Genomic DNA, 15,684 nt, shown 5'->3' with positions numbered 1-15,684 from the left:
TCACTGGTGGTCAATTGGGTCAAGTTTCTTCTCATTATTTCAAATGTATGTCTTGTCAAATGGGAAAACAAACTATTCTTCCATTTCCTGGTGGTAGCTCTATTTCTCTTCCATTTCTTATTAGTAGTTCTATTGCTTCTGCACTGTTTGATTTAGTTCATTTTGATCGATAGGGTTCATCTCCTATACCTACTATCAGTGGATCTAATTATTTTGTCATCAACAATTTGTTGATGATTTCTCACATTTTACATAATTTTTTTTTATGTGTAACCAATTTAAATTTTTTGATATATATAAAACTTTTTTTGAAATGATTCAAACTCAATTTTCTCATACCATTAAAACTTTTCGTTCCAACAATGCCTAAGAAATACAAATCTAGAGAGTTTCTTTCATTTCTTAGTCAACATGAAACTATTTCAGAATATTCATGTGCAGGGACATATCAACAAAATGGGCATGCAGAATGAAAGCATAGATACATTTTTTCCTCTGTCCGTGCCATGTTTCTGCTCTTAAGACTTTTTGGAGTGAAGCATCTCTTACAGTTGTATATGTAATTAATCACACCCCATCTTCTGTTATTATCATCAATCTCCATATGAACTTTAAAAAGCTCCCCAGCTTGTCGATTACGTAAGGTTTTTATATGGACTTAAACAAGCTCCCCATCTTGGTTTACCAAATTTAATTATTCTATGATATCATCAGATTTTCAGTCAAGTGCTTATAATACTGCTTTGTTCTCTGCAAAACCAATCGACATGCCACTATCCTTCTACTCTATGTAAATAATATGATTTATTATTTTCCACGATGATATTATTGGAATTTGAGATCTAAAAAATTCTCTTCATAAACAATTTGAAATTAAGAATCTTGGCCCTCTTACTTTATTTTTTTGGATTGAAGTATCTTCTTCTGATAGTTACTATTTAAGTCAAGCCAAATATGTCACTGATTTTCTTACTCAAGCCAATATTTTTAATAATAAAGTATCTGACACCTATTGAACCAAATATTAAATTGTGTTGTAGATGAAGAGCCCTTAAAAGTTGCAACTCCTTATTGACAACTTGTTGGCAGCCTAGTTTATCTCGCTGTTACACGTCCATATATATATGATATGCAGTTCATTTGGTTAGTCAATTTATATCGACACCTTGGCTTGTTCATTATGCTGCTGTACTTCAGATTTTATGCTATATTAAAAGAACAATTTTAAATGGGCCCCATTTTTTTAACTAAGGCATCCCACTAATAGGCGTTTTACTACAGGTATTACTTTCTTTTAGGTGATGCTTTGATAACTTGGAGGAGTTAGAAATAAAGTGTTGTTGCTCACTTGCTCGTTGAAATACTGAAGCAGGATATCATGCTCTTGCTAATACTACAACAGAATTACTTTGGTTACGCGATTACTTCAAGATTTAGGGGTCTCATTTCAGTCTCCGACACAACTCTGTTGTAACAATTCTAGCATTATTCAAATTGCTCATAACAATGTCTACCATGAAAGCACATAATATATTGAGATCGACAGTCATTTTATATGACATCATCTTCAACATGGGAACCTGCAACTTTGTTCAATCAAGACTGACAATCAACCAACAGACATATTTACCAAACTATTATCATCATCACGATTTAGCTTCTTAGCTTCCAAACTTAAACTGGATCTACTACACCATCTTAACTTTGCAAGATGTCAAATTTACTATGTAAAAGAGATCTCATATCCCTTGATTGAACATGATGATTCTTACCATAGTAAGAAGATTAGATATTTCCCCTAAATCCTACAACACAAATGGGATTTGACATCCCTTGATTTGTGTAAGTCCCATAATTTATGGGATTGATTTGATTAACTTTCACCCTATAAATAGGGTTGTGATGTACACAGCAAATACAACAAATAGATACAAAGTTTCTTCCTCTTCATCTTCTCGTAATCTCCTTACAATCTTCTCAAAGTTCTCTTTCAAAGTGAAGCTAATGGTTCATTCTTAAATTTTGATTTTCTTTGTAGATCTATCAATCAAAGTTTAACTAATTATTTTATTAAAATGAGGTCGGAACAACACAAATCTAGTATTAATTTCCTTGTGTCTAAACTGGATCCACTCAGATCTGGCTAAGATTTATCAGAATTCAGTAAACATCTTTTCAAATACTGCCAAGATTTGGATCCGACCAAGTTATGTCCAGATCCAACCTAGATCCAAATCACTTAGGTCACAATGGAGGAACAACCAAATCAAAGCATTGATAAGTGGAGTTTCCGATGTGACCAAATGCACAAAGGCCACATAAGGAAGACCTGGAAAGGAAGGCATGTAAGTCACCCACATATAAGCTATGCCATGGGTAATGACCAGCTCTTGTTCAACCCCTTGATAGGGACTACGAAACAATATTTCACATATTCCATTAAGATATTACTATAGTGGCACATACAAATCCACTTATATGGTCAAAAAATACAAGAAAAAAGAGAAGACAATTGATGATTTCGAGAAAACAAGTGAGAGGTTACATGAAATTAAGTCAGGTGGGAATCTCTCCTGATTCCCATCTGACTTAACCAGGACATGTTTCATGGGCTAGAAAATGATGTGGATAATTGGTCACAGTTTGTAGAAGGATTCATACAAGATACAACTCACAATGCCAATAGTGATAATAAATTGATCGTAGTAATTCTATGGTGATGATAATAGTAGTTTTACTACAGAAAGCCAATGCAATTTTAATTAATATAGACATATCTGTCACGCCAATACGTATCCCAACAGCCTATGCCAACCTCCATAATGGTTATTGCCTTAGTTGTACTTAATGACCATGAAGGCCATGACTCTTACAACTTTGCTTCATCAATGCCATACAATATATCAAATCAGATATCCTGGGAGTAGTAACATGTGTGGGTTTTTCAAAATCACAAATTTGATCAACAATCAAGTTACATTGGGAACTTGGACCAACATATCATTATAACACAAGGATTCTTTTTGGTGGTAGTAGTAATTGAAAAGGTATGACATGCATGCTTCTAATTTTCGTACATGAATTTATAAGGATGTCAATTTTACAATTGTGTTTGTAATACATATATCAAGTGCCAGTTCGAGCATTTTTACAAGTTTTTTTGATCATGCTTTCTTAGAAACATATTCTTATTCATTTTTAAGCAGAAAAATACAAAAAAACAATATTTTTATTAGGCTAAATAGTCCAGAAGATGGTCTGACAAAGAACATAACAGTTCCACCGAGGATAGTATCAGTAATGGATCGAGATTAGTCCTTCCTACTAGGAATAATGACAACATTATAACATCAACCATTGTACAATCTATTATCAACTAGGCAACACATTAGGAGATCTTTTTCACAAGGAACAAAATTATAGCTAGAGAGATGCCCTTTATTCTCAATTACTCAGCTAGATAAGAGGCCATGATAGCGAGAACTATGGATGCACTATTATTCCAATTACTCGGCTAGATATTAGTGCATGCTAGCGAGAAAGAGATTCCCTTTTGTACCTCACTACACTATTTTCTTCCGAGCAAGAAATTTCAGATGAATACATCTCCCTGGCATGGACCAAAATATCATAGTTTATATGTTCTTGAAAATTTCTCATCCATGTGACATAACCTTGCTAAATAATAGAAGAATATATAGCTTCTTCTTCCTCCATTTCAGTTATTTCTGCATCAATGCTCCCCTCATTTGAGAAGAATGTCAAATATTTCCACTAATATCAAGGCATCCAGATAAACCATTGACAAAATATTTGTACTTTCTTGATGTGAAAATTAGGTTTTTCTGACCAGTCTATTGACCACCAGTCTCAAAGATGAGAATCGTCCATTGCCGCAGGTCATACATACCTTGAGAGTCGCGTAAATAAGTTTTTGGCCCTAAAGTATTTGTTCTTTACCAATAAATTCTGAACTCCTGAAAATGATATAACCTTCCCTCGGAGATATTCGATTGCATCAATTCATTTCTCCCCTAAAGTTAATCAATAAGCTCATGGAACTTAGTTTTAATCATATTCAACCATGCACCTCATCATGATAATTTTTATATAGTAATTTCTATTGATGCATGTGATTTCAATCACATCTTAGTTATCCATCTACACAAATGATTTATTATCTTATTCCTTCTAGAAGTTGCAGGTTTATCTCAAGGTATGCACATATCCACTGATCAGAAAAATAACAGCGCATGAAATAATTAATAGCAGATAATACATCATAAAATGGAAGATGCTTTAGTTTAAGATAGAAGTGCATGGTCTGGAAAGAAGACTTTTGTCCAACAGTAAAACAGATCATATATATGCATGCAGATAAACAAAGGTGCATGTCTTTAGACTTTCTCTCTGCCTGGCCTATCAAGAGCCAATTTCTAATTAAATTGTTCTTCAATTTGTCAAATGCATCAGATCATCTACCACATGTACATACTGTGTACCAACTTTGATGTGTTAGTGGTAGTGAACGAAAAAAAAAATTAAACCATCATGTGTGCTGTGATGGGATAGTAAATGCCTAAACACAAGCCTTGAATGAAGTCAGAACGAGTGAAAAACGCATCCAATAAATGATTATTGCATAGCAACTTACCCATGATAATATTTGTGTTTCATAGTAGAAACCCTTTGGCATGGTCGGACGCAGAGGTCTGTCTATCAATCTGCAAGTAAGAACCTGAATGAAACAGGTATACAGGTTAATATAAACAATCATCTTTAGAATAAGAATAGCTCAGCTGTTGAATTATATGCATTAAATCCATAAGAAACAGAAGTAGTGCTCCAGCTGGATAGTTAACTGACAGTACTACGATAGTAGCTCATGGTAAAATCATTGCAGAGTTAAGATCTCAGTCCATCCTGCATTAAACATATAGAAAGCAGGTCTATGTGATTCTGTGTGAAGAAAACTCTCTTTTCCTTGGCAATCAGTCACAAACAATAGATGACAAGAAAATGCTGTTCAGAGACCATAGAACCACTGATGTGATAACTTTTAGAGAAAGGAAAAAGACTGGATCTAAGAAGTAAATGAACCATCAGATGAAAATTACAGAAATGCCACTACAAGGAAAACATTGCTTCCATGTTTGCCATTAAAAAGAGAGAACAGTAAAAGCAGCCTCCTGTTGGGAAAAGAAAGAAAACAGGAAGACGAACAAGAGGAAGATGATAGATATCTTATTAGCATAATAGAAGCAAGAAGAACGAGATGAAAAGAGAAAATGAAACCAAAAGAAGAAGACAAGAAGAAACCAAGAGTCATAACTAAGAAAACAAAATCATGATATTGAAAATGCATCATATGCATGTTTTCCCACCCATTTATATGGTCGCTTACAGATCTTAAACAGATACTATTTCTAGTCCTTCTAAGTTATAAGTCTTCTAAGTATCTAAACTAAAAATAGGTATGGATAAGGATTTGCTACCCAACAAAGTTTAACCTACAATATCTGTCTTCCAAACTTAATTAAAAATGACAACTCTACCCCAGACCCAATTTAGGTGTTTTATGACCACCAAAAATGGAAAATGGAAAATGGCAATTACTTCAAATTGACCCTCGAAAACAAATTAAGGTTGAAAATTATCGAAATTCTAAGAAATTAGAAAAAATGCAAGATTGTAAAACAGAACATCTTTCTCAAACTTGGTTCAGCCTCAACCATAACTGACTTAAATTTTCCATGTGTGAGTTCAATTCTAGAATCACATCCTCTCGATCTCTTGGTGTCCCAGCAAAATCTCAAGATATTAAGTTACAGGTTGATAATGAACAACAACCTAAATAATCAGTGTCAGACACCTTACCAATGTCAACTACTGGTGATAGCACCACTGATAATAGCACTTACCTACTCAATCATGATCATACTTTATGGTAGATGGGTTAAAAATGGGTTTCATTGTATATACTGCAGACTGTTAATGGAGAGCTCTGAAAAAAAAAACAAAAATTGGATAGCTCATGTTGCTGTTTCTCTAAAAAACAGACGAGCATTGACCGCATCTCAATATCAAGGCCCTCTATTTAGATCCTCCAACTATGTAGTCTTTCCGCTTTTCAATTTGACATGTCCTTTTTGTAATTTCTTCTCGAGGGCCCATTGAGCGCACTTTTTTGCTCTATTTTTTTCAATGCTATATGGTTAATCTTCTCCTTTCAGCACCATATTCAAGCAAAGGGACGATAATTTGCAGTGGAACCTTAGGAAATTTTCAGTAAGCATTCCTGTTTCATTTCGACCTTCCAGCTGTAGATTAAAATATTGTACAAGACGGTATGGGCCAGTATTTACCAGTCTGAAAGCCAACTAGGAAGCTGACAAGGCAATTTCACCCAATTGAGTCCAGTACAGGTTGTGCCACACAGCATGCATACCAAACCATGTGACCAAACAGCAAGGATCAGTATACACAACATTATCAGACAGTACTGATCCCATATGCTATTTAATATGTTTTTAAGAAACTATTGATAGCTTTTTAAGTTTTAATAGTCTCCTCTCTCTCTCTCTCCTCCCACTTTTACCCCACCACACCATCCTTTTCTTCTATTTTTCCTTCTCAACCACCTACTCCTTTTCCTTCCTCCACCTCCATGTCACTGCCCCTTGTTCTTGTCTATGTCACTGCCTCTCTGTGTGTGGAAGGCCTTCAACCATCCTTCAGATCACGAGGACAAGATCCACTTCACTGAAGTTAGCTAATGCAGGAAAGATTCTAGGTTTGGGTCAATCTAGAGTTTGATACATATAGAATAAGAATCTTGCGTTTTTAATTTTTTTATTATGCTTATCTTACTTTGAATTTCTTTCTTTATTTTTGGCTTCAATATGGTGTCAAAATTGTGACATCTAAATCTTTCTTTGGGTCCTAATAGAAACCAAAGCATTGTGGGAGATGTACATTACGATTTGGATAGGGTCTAGCATCCTACATAAGGTAGGAGATGATTTGATATTAATTGGTGTTCCTTCTGTGTAGTCCAAATCATATAAGAACCCTTCCCAACATGATGTAATAGATAATTTATATTTATTCTTCCGTTAGGATAATTTAAAATAATATATGTTTTGTTATCTAGTCGATCAGTCCCTATTATCTTCTCTCCCTCTTCCACAATATCTTCTTACTCTCGTATATTCTTTATTTTTTCCCAAAACTAACCTCTATTTGTTTCTCTTCCGTACATCAATAGTTTCCATCTGTTGCCAGAATTTATTGTCGGCAACCTATACATCTAAATTTGTAGTTATTTTCTGTGACACTAGCCAATTTTTGGATTACAACATATCTGAGCCCACAACTCTGTATGATACCATATAATCTGTTGATGTTCAAGATAGAGACATATCTACTGCAGCCTATACTAGCTGCATCTGCATAGAAAAAACTATTTTGAAGACATGATCAAGGTTAAATGGTCCTCAAAGAACTTGAACTCATATATAGCAACCGGATTCGTCACCTATGGGACACTAACTCACCAAGGAAGTCAAATGAAAGCGATGTCAATGAAAAAGCAGCAGAATTTAAAGCTCGTCAGAAAGAATACTTGGAGTGAGATGAACTCGGGGTGGAAAGAATAAGTACAACTTAAAACAATTTTCAATAAGTGTAATCAAGTATATGTTCTCTACAAATGCTAGCTCTTCAAACCATTTCCCAGTTTAATAATTCTTATAGAAGTGCATTTTGATACATTATAAGATGCTAGCTTCTTTCTTATATGTTTCCTTTTTTACCACCCCCATAATATTTCCTTTCCTTCTTGTTTTCACCTGTTATCATGTCATGATAATGGTGAATACACATGGCTATATGCAAATAGTTGACCTACAAACACATACTGAACATTAGAAAATGCATACAGATGGACATAACATATAGTCAAAGAACATGAAATAAAATGGTATCATTTGCTATGTAACACAAAACAATGGCTTTTCCATAAAATATTCTGACCTCATGGTCTTTTGCTCTCCCTTCTCGTTTAAAGAACCCACCACTGGATCCAAGATAGATCATAAGCAATGAAGAAGGTGAAAGATTATGAAGATTAAAATATTTTTACAGCACATACCTAGTTCGACCGGCAGCTGAGAGGCGTTCTTGATAATTTACAGTGAGTGGAAAAAAATCAGAAGGCTCACTTGGTACGTCAGATAGACATACTGAACAGTACACAATCTGTATGTTTAAAATAAAATCAAAATGTTAACTGCAAAGAAGACATGTTATTGAACATTAAGCAAAGCCATCGAAGATAAGATTTGTCCAACCAATAGTAAGGCATCATTAAGCAACGGACGAAACAGTCCAGAATGGCGGGATTATGCAAAAATGATGAACCTTCACAATTTAGCAGTTTAAAATGTTCAAATTTTCAAAAGAACAGCAGAGGGGCTTTCTATTGAAAGAATTTCATCGCAAAAAAAAGGAAATTCCAACAGGAATATCGATAAAAAAAATTATCAACAATAAATACACTATACATTATATGTCACATACCACCACCAGTCACCAACCTCACAAGCTGCACTTTGTTTTGTATGCATTTGATTTGCCAGCTCATTAGAAATTTAAGCATCAAAACTGAGTAACAAGTAGATGAGACACCGAGTATCTTTAAGAGCATGTAGAAAGCTAGGTTCAAGCTTTAAAAATTCAAAATTCTCGGTGTAGTATTAAGAAATTTGTTTCCCAATAATCTTGAAAAGTGAACCAAAATCAATGTAGCATCCGGAAATTTGATTCATTATCCCAAAGAATATGCTAAAATGGACTAGAACAGAAAATATTGGCCAACCAGGAATATTATTGAGTATCACTTAAGTTATCTGCTCAGTTATACAGCAGAATGAGAAATATATACCATATATATTTAGGTGCATGGGGGGCTGGAGATGTAGATGCAAGTCATGGTAACAGTACTGGTGGAAAAGTTGAAACACTAGTAAGAATCGCATACATTCTCCCTCTTTCTTCCCCACTGTTGGCCTGTTGTGCACTACGGATAGCTAGGCAATTAACAGTTCATAGAAGTAGCCACCATCAGGCATCACAGTTATTGGTTGATGCGAATGACCAAGACACACAAATTGCTTTCAGGAAACTGTTAAGTAGTCTTCTGTGATTCTTCAAAATGCAGCAACCCACATACAAGTCTTTTTCCTTTAATCATAACATTCATCAAATGTTTAACAAGAACTGTCGTGGCCATTCAAATCGGACACAAAGTGTCTAACAAGAACTAAAAAATGGGGAAAAGGGCGAAAAACAATTCATATTTCATGGCATTTGAGCTAGCGACCTTTCCAGAATCCATTATGTTCTTTTAAAAAAGAGTTAACACCGTTATTAAAGTAAAACAAGAAAGGGCTTACAGTTTCCCCATCGGTGACCGTCACAGAAGCGCTAGCCTGCCTCCCAATATGGCCCGTCTCCACCAGTATCTGAAATTTTCGGAACTCAGCCATGTTGAGGCAAAACATGCAAAAGGTAGGAAGAAAAACATCTAAAAGAAAAGAAATTTTCGCCCTAAACTTCAATGGTTGAACAAAGAGAAAGATTATCTCCGAACAAAAGAATTGCATTTTCTTTTTCTTGGAGCAAGAAGCAACGAAGGGTTAGAGAAAGAAAACAAGACATCAAGATATCAGGCGACAACGCATGGCAATTGAGAGAGGAAATTACACGACGGTTGCCGAAGGGAATCTCGACGGAGAACTTGTTCGACACGGTACCGGCTCCATCATCCGCGGAGCCGCCTACCTCGCACGGAACCGACTCCAGAGAAGCGCCGACCCGAGACCTCCTCCGCTTCCATCCGAGCGATGGGAAGGAAGAGAAGGAGCGGGAGAAGGGGGCAAAGGGGCAGACGCGAGAGGAGGCGATCAGAAGGCTCGTGCGCCACGGCGAAGACAAGAAAAGAGGAGGCGAGGGAGACGAGAAAGGATGAGCGCGACCGCCATGACGTAGTGTAGGGTTTGCGAGCATCCCGTCGGCAATAATCTCCGGAGAGACAGGCGACAGAGCGAAGCCGCGACGGAGGGAGGCGGAGGAGGCCTCAAAGCTTTATCCAAAAGATGGGAGCGGTAACGATACTGAGAGTCTCGACTCCCTAATTTCAACTTTTATTACCGCGGGAACCCTCTGTTTCTTTCTTTAATTACAAATAACCCATCGTTTTTAAATATCAATTTTGCCCCTCCACAACTATCTTTCCCCTTTCCCATTTATCTGTATTTTTAATTAATTTACAAATTAAATCTGGTTCAATCTAATTAATTCAACTGTAAGATTAACAGAGTAGAAGGGATATAAAATTTAAAATATGATTAAAAAATGGTTAAACTAATGTCGATGCTAAAAACCTAAATTTGAATGCCTTTAATATTTATATGAAAGTAACAAAAACTCAATCATATTAACTTTTCCATAATATAGTTGTATTTTTAAACAGTTATATCAAAGCAATAAAAAATTAATCATCCTATTTTTTAAAGCGATATAGTTGTATTTTGAAATAATTATATTGTCATGACATAATCAGATGAATGATTGACTCATTAATTTTGTTAAATCTAAGTCACTGATATAAAATACTCAAACTCAAATTCTGTACTCACTGAATCATTATAAGTTAATTCAAATATTTATCCATCCAGGGATTAAAACTTAAGGTATGACATATATGGTGAAAGATTATCGAAGAAACACTTGAACCTAAACTTTAAGTTTTTATAAGTGTGTGTGTGTGTGTGTGTGTGTATATATATATATATATATATATATATATATAGCAATTCCTCAATTCTAATGTCAAAAGATAATCTAGAACTTGAGATATTATGACGCATAAAACTTTGTGTGTTTTTTATTTCGATAAATTATTCAACAAAATGTTTTATACTTTGGGTCAACATACATCCATGGCTGTCCTCACAAAGCCTGTTATTTTTCTCACTTCATCTATGGATAAAATGGATAGTACCTTAAGCAAAAAAGACAACATACTTCTCATCAATCAAGTCAAATTTAGACTCAGAAACTACTCTCGAGTGTCTTAGTTGAAGTAATTTGAGTTGGTATATAGAATTTAGATACGTCATTCTATGTGTGAAAGGATGCATGATTTAATTTATGATTCCTGGGCAAAGAGAAAAAATGTCATGATATCAATTGAAGCACACAGTAGATACATAATATTGAAAGATAAAACTCATTATATATATAAGGATATTATAAAATGCATCATAACAATATATATATATATATATTGTTAGGGGATGTGTTAATTAATTAGACATTGACAAGTTGACCACCAAAATTGACTTCCAATACTCAAAACCATCAAAATTAATCATTTACTACAGCCATAAGACTTTCAACTTTGCTTTATTTTGTTTGAATGAGAATGGGAAAACAAAGTAAAGTTTAGATGTAATAAATGGATATATAGTCACACTTATTTTGATACAGTACAGTACCAAGAAGCAAACAACTAAACACAAATTTTTCTTTTTCTCCTTTTTTTTTCTTAGAGAGAAAGAGAGAGAGTATGGCGCACATACATCCAAACTATATGAACTATTTTTTCTCTTGATTCTGATGAACATGAACTCTCAGAAATATAGATCATCATATGATGGGGTACTTCATACGCCTTCCCTTGCCTTTGGAGCACAAGCCTTCACAGCATCTCCCACGGTCAGGAAGATCTTGTCGCGGCCGATGATCTCGATGAACCCAGAGGAGCGCAGCTTCTGGATCACCGCAGCCCCAGGATTTGCAAGAAGAAGCTGAGGAATCATGCTGTTAGTAGTAAGCTATTTGAGTTCGACAGTGATCAGCAGAAGCTCTATGGACTCTTACTAACCTGAACACCATGCTTTTGGAGGGCAGTGTGCAAGTCTTCGAAAGCGTGGATGCCGCTCGTATCGATGTCGATCACCGCTGTGGAGAGAAAGGATTTGATGGGAGAAGACAAAGCGCTCATGAGCGAAGCCCTATATGATTTGTTGACAGTGATACAGGAGAAGAGAAGAAGGCATGCATAGAACTTCTTACGTGACAGTTCTACTATCAAGAACTCGATCATTGGCAGGTTTTTGGCTTTTATTTGCTCCACTTCGTCCCTCAGCCATCTCAAGATCCTGTATATCACACAAAACTAACGTCCTGTTCAAAGTCTCTTCGTAGTTTTTATATATTGGGTTGTCGAACGTCATAGTGCATGCGAGGGAAAGTTTTTGATGATTGAGTACTTCATATGCTTTCAACTCTTGTGTAAATTCTAACATAATACTCGTGAATCATGTTAAGCATCAGCCGTAATGTGTGTGGTAATAGGGCTTATAGGAACCGATACCTCTCCCTTGCATAATTGGAGTTGGTGAAATAGATGGCAGAATCAACTCTCACGATGAGAACTCCTGGAACTTTGATCGTCTCTGGATACTGCTCAACGTTTCGGTAAATCTCAGTTCCTGGAAGATTCCCGAGCAGGGCTGTTCTTGGCCTCGTCACCTGTAACAAGATCTTGGCAAAGGATATCATCACCTGTCATGGATTTGATCCAGCTCAGCATTCCCGTGCAGATTATACGAAACATTCAAGAGGAGAGCAGGTGCGTTCTCACGGCGATCAAGAGGCCGATCTCGACGGAGATGAAGACGACACCGAAGAAGGCTCCCATGCATGCAAGGAAGTCCAACTTATCGACCTTCCATATGAGAAACGCTGTTTGGTAGTCGATTAGGCCGATCACAGCCGAGATGATGATCGCCGCGAGGACGGCGTTGGGGGTGTACTTGAAGAGGGGAGTGATCACCAGCAAGGTTAGCATCACGGTTACGGACATGACGATGTTGGATACTGCTGTGTGGCAACCAGCCATGTAATTGACTGCCGAACGCGAAAAAGAGCCTGCCAATTCAAGAAACCATATCAATGGCGTGGATTTGCAGGAACTCAGAGGAATCCAGCACTTACCTGTTGCAATGTAGCAAGAAGTCAATGAACCAGCCACATTCATGGTTCCCAGTGCCAACATCTCCTTGTTTCCATCCAGTCGGTAGTCCTTCATGGCAGCGAATGTTCTTCCAATCGCTATTGCTTCCTGTTGATTTATAGTACTCAATATATATATATACATATACAAGACATATACTGATGCATTGTTGAGTTCCAGAATTGATTTAGGGTACCGTCAGGGCTATAAGTCCAGCCACTATTCCAATCTTGAGTCCTTTCGTTGCATATGAGCCACTGAAGTAGATCTCTCCGGCAGATGATGGGTTGATGCCTTGCTTTATGTGTCTCACCTGCACCAAAATTACAGATCAATCCAACTGCTAATGATCGATCGATGAAGTTTGCCGTTGCTTTAATGGATATCTACTAACGATCTGCACGCCGTGCCGGTCGGCGCGAGTTATATACACGAAGAAGGTTGCAAGAATAACTGATACGAGTGGTGCAAGTGCAGAAACCCAGAAAAGGTTCTTCCTCTTCTTTCCCTGCGGGAATCAAATAGGGTGAGCAGTAGATGATGCAAAGGCTTCCTTCACGGACGAGAATGAGTACTTACAATGTACTTTGCTACGAGAAGGAAGGTCAGAAATGCTGTGGCTATCAGTATCGTCTGCCAATTCCACTAAAAGTTGGACGCGATGGAGTCAGCACCGAGGTATAGCAGATGAATCAGAAATGGGGTGGCATACAGTTTCTTACACCGTGATGAACGGGACGCCAAACGGATTTCATGACGGATACGATGTCGGTCTTGGTGGTGAAGTTTTTGATACCGAGAAATCCTTTGAGCTGTTGAAGCGAAATCGTGACGGCGGCGCCTGCCATGAATCCGACGATGGCGGCATGAGAGAGGAACTCGATAAGGAACCCTAATCTGCAGCATGCAAACACAAGGATGAGAGAGAAGAGAGACGAGGTTGCCAACATATCCAGACGTTCCAAGGTTGGACCTGAAGAAACCGAGAGCTGCTTGGATGACGCCAGCGAAAAATGTGGCCGTGAAGGCAAGTCTTAGGTACTCTTCGGGGTTCTTCACGGGATCGATCTCGTTTTGAAGTTGGGTCCCCAGCAAGAGCGAGACGACGGCCACCGGTCCGATAGCGATGTCTCTCGAGCTACCCATCACAGCGTAGACCAGAGGTGCAACGAAGCTGGTGTCTGCAACAAGGATCCGATTGAGAGGGATCAAGAACAAGTCTTGCATGACGCAGATCATCACGGGTGTGACAGAACTCACACAATGCGTATTGTGGTTCCAAGTTTGCGAGCTTCGCGTATGCGATGTCCTGAGGGATGCAAAGACTTGCGATTGTGAGCCCGGAAACAACATCTCCTTTGAGCTTAGCGAGATCGTAGCTTCGTCCCCAGTCAAGGATGGGAAACAAGTACTGAAGGCCAAGTAGGAACTTCATCGATCTCGTCTGCCCCTTGTAAGGCCGTAAAGGGTCGTCGGCGAAGAACATCTCCTTCACTTTGTGGGCAAACTGCGACGCCAAGTTCATCCGAGGAGGGAATCCAACGCTGTAAACAGATGGAGAATCGTCGATCGTCCTACCAGATATCTCCATGTTCATGTTCTCAGCAACGTCGGAAACCGAACGGCCCATCAGTAGATTTGCCTATGGAGAACAGAGATGAGGATGAGAGCACCATCAGGTAGTCAAACAAAGAAATCAGCAAGAACACATATTTGACATGGAAAAGAACAGGAAACCCACAGATTCACGAGGGCTGTTCCAACTGTTTCACACAAGATTGAAGCTGAGTTCAAAGAACATGCATCACTGCAACGTATGAAGATTGTGAAGTGTGGAAGCACCTTATAGAGAACTGCAGCTGCTGTCCAAATCAAAAATGTCAACGGGTAGCAATGCTGAATGTGGACCAGAATACAACCATGTTCAGAACAAGGAAATAAGCAATGGTTTATGTCACCAGGCAACTAATTCCTGCACACAGTTGCATATGATAAGCTTGTAGGTCAAACTTCTGATCCAAGTCTGGGAATGAAAACATTGTGGATCTGGACGATATACCTGACACATTCAAGATCAAGATAAAGCAAGATGAGAAATAAATAAGGTCAAAGAACTTGATCTACAGGTGCATGACTTAGAGTTCCCTGGGGATGAACCTAAATACTTGGTTAGGAATTGAAGGAGGCAGTTGACTTGTAATAGACAAATGAAGGGAACAGCTCAATCAAGGAGCATATTGACGTTGTTTTCTGATGTCAACTGAAGCAATTTGACAGCGAATCAAAGGATATGTTCTCTGATTGTGATCGAGACCTCCATAAATCAAAGTCAAATATCACAAACAATTATAGCAGGGTAATACATTTCGGCTCTGTGAATGTTTCTTCATGACCTTTGGATGAAGTTGGCGTTATCACAGACAAGAAGTGTGAACTCCTTTCTTGTTCTTATACGGATATATAATTCTTTGGCACACTTATTCCTCAGAACAAATGCGAAGGATGATGACTCAAGATGATGAAGATGTTTGATATTAACTGATTTATAATTAATTAACTAGAGAAATTTGATACATATTGTTCTCTTGATATAATCTTAG

The 15,684-nt window shown here is 37.5% G+C and overlaps 2 protein-coding genes across 3 annotated transcripts in view; both read right to left on the bottom strand.

The window, feature by feature from the left end:
• The window catches only part of LOC135629582 (probable polyribonucleotide nucleotidyltransferase 1, chloroplastic), a 63,450-nt gene extending 53,288 nt beyond the window's left edge, over window positions 1-10,162 (bottom strand). Inside the window, exons 1-5 of the mRNA XM_065137142.1 lie at window positions 9,766-10,162; window positions 9,456-9,524; window positions 8,153-8,259; window positions 8,035-8,077; window positions 4,655-4,738 (exon numbers count right to left, since the gene is read on the bottom strand). Of these exons, the coding sequence (XP_064993214.1) occupies window positions 4,655-4,738; window positions 8,035-8,077; window positions 8,153-8,259; window positions 9,456-9,524; window positions 9,766-10,068 (606 nt within the window). The 5' untranslated portion in view covers window positions 10,069-10,162. The remainder of the gene's footprint in view (window positions 1-4,654; window positions 4,739-8,034; window positions 8,078-8,152; window positions 8,260-9,455; window positions 9,525-9,765) is intronic.
• Window positions 10,163-11,452: 1,290 nt separating this feature from the next.
• Window positions 11,453-14,894, bottom strand: LOC103992019 (sulfate transporter 1.2). Of its 2 annotated transcripts, XM_009411572.3 has the most exons (13): window positions 14,826-14,894; window positions 14,345-14,726; window positions 14,058-14,265; window positions 13,807-13,981; window positions 13,664-13,729; window positions 13,479-13,592; window positions 13,281-13,397; window positions 13,066-13,192; window positions 12,713-12,999; window positions 12,443-12,633; window positions 12,142-12,227; window positions 11,951-12,027; window positions 11,453-11,873 (listed from the first exon to the last, which is right to left on the bottom strand). In XM_009411572.3, exons 2-13 carry the CDS (start codon window positions 14,712-14,714, stop codon window positions 11,730-11,732), a joined length of 1,962 nt encoding a protein of 653 aa, XP_009409847.3. In that variant the 5' UTR covers window positions 14,715-14,726; window positions 14,826-14,894; the 3' UTR covers window positions 11,453-11,729. The 2 variants fall into 2 exon arrangements, with proteins under 2 accessions (XP_009409847.3, XP_064990661.1); XM_065134589.1 differs by having other exon boundaries at window positions 11,587-11,873; window positions 12,713-13,192.
• Window positions 14,895-15,684: the final 790 nt, after the last annotated feature.

The sequence above is a fragment of the Musa acuminata genome, chromosome BXJ3-1, assembly GCF_036884655.1.
Source record: "Musa acuminata AAA Group cultivar baxijiao chromosome BXJ3-1, Cavendish_Baxijiao_AAA, whole genome shotgun sequence".
NCBI lineage: Eukaryota > Viridiplantae > Streptophyta > Magnoliopsida > Zingiberales > Musaceae > Musa > Musa acuminata.
Note: the sequence above shows the minus strand (reverse complement) of the source record. Positions and strands in the feature narration are given on the sequence as shown.

Excerpts from the sequence above, each read along its gene's own strand:
- LOC103992019 (XM_065134589.1), bottom strand. The coding sequence starts at position 14,714 with ATGGGCCGTTCGGTTTCCGACGTTGCTGAGAACATGAACATGGAGATA. Across the intron at positions 12,228-12,442 it reads TCCAATTATGCAAGGGAGAG|GATCTTGAGATGGCTGAGGG; the intron begins GTATCGGTTCCT and ends TGTGATATACAG. Across the intron at positions 12,028-12,141 it reads CTTGATAGTAGAACTGTCAC|CGGTGATCGACATCGATACG; the intron begins GTAAGAAGTTCT and ends TTCTCTCCACAG.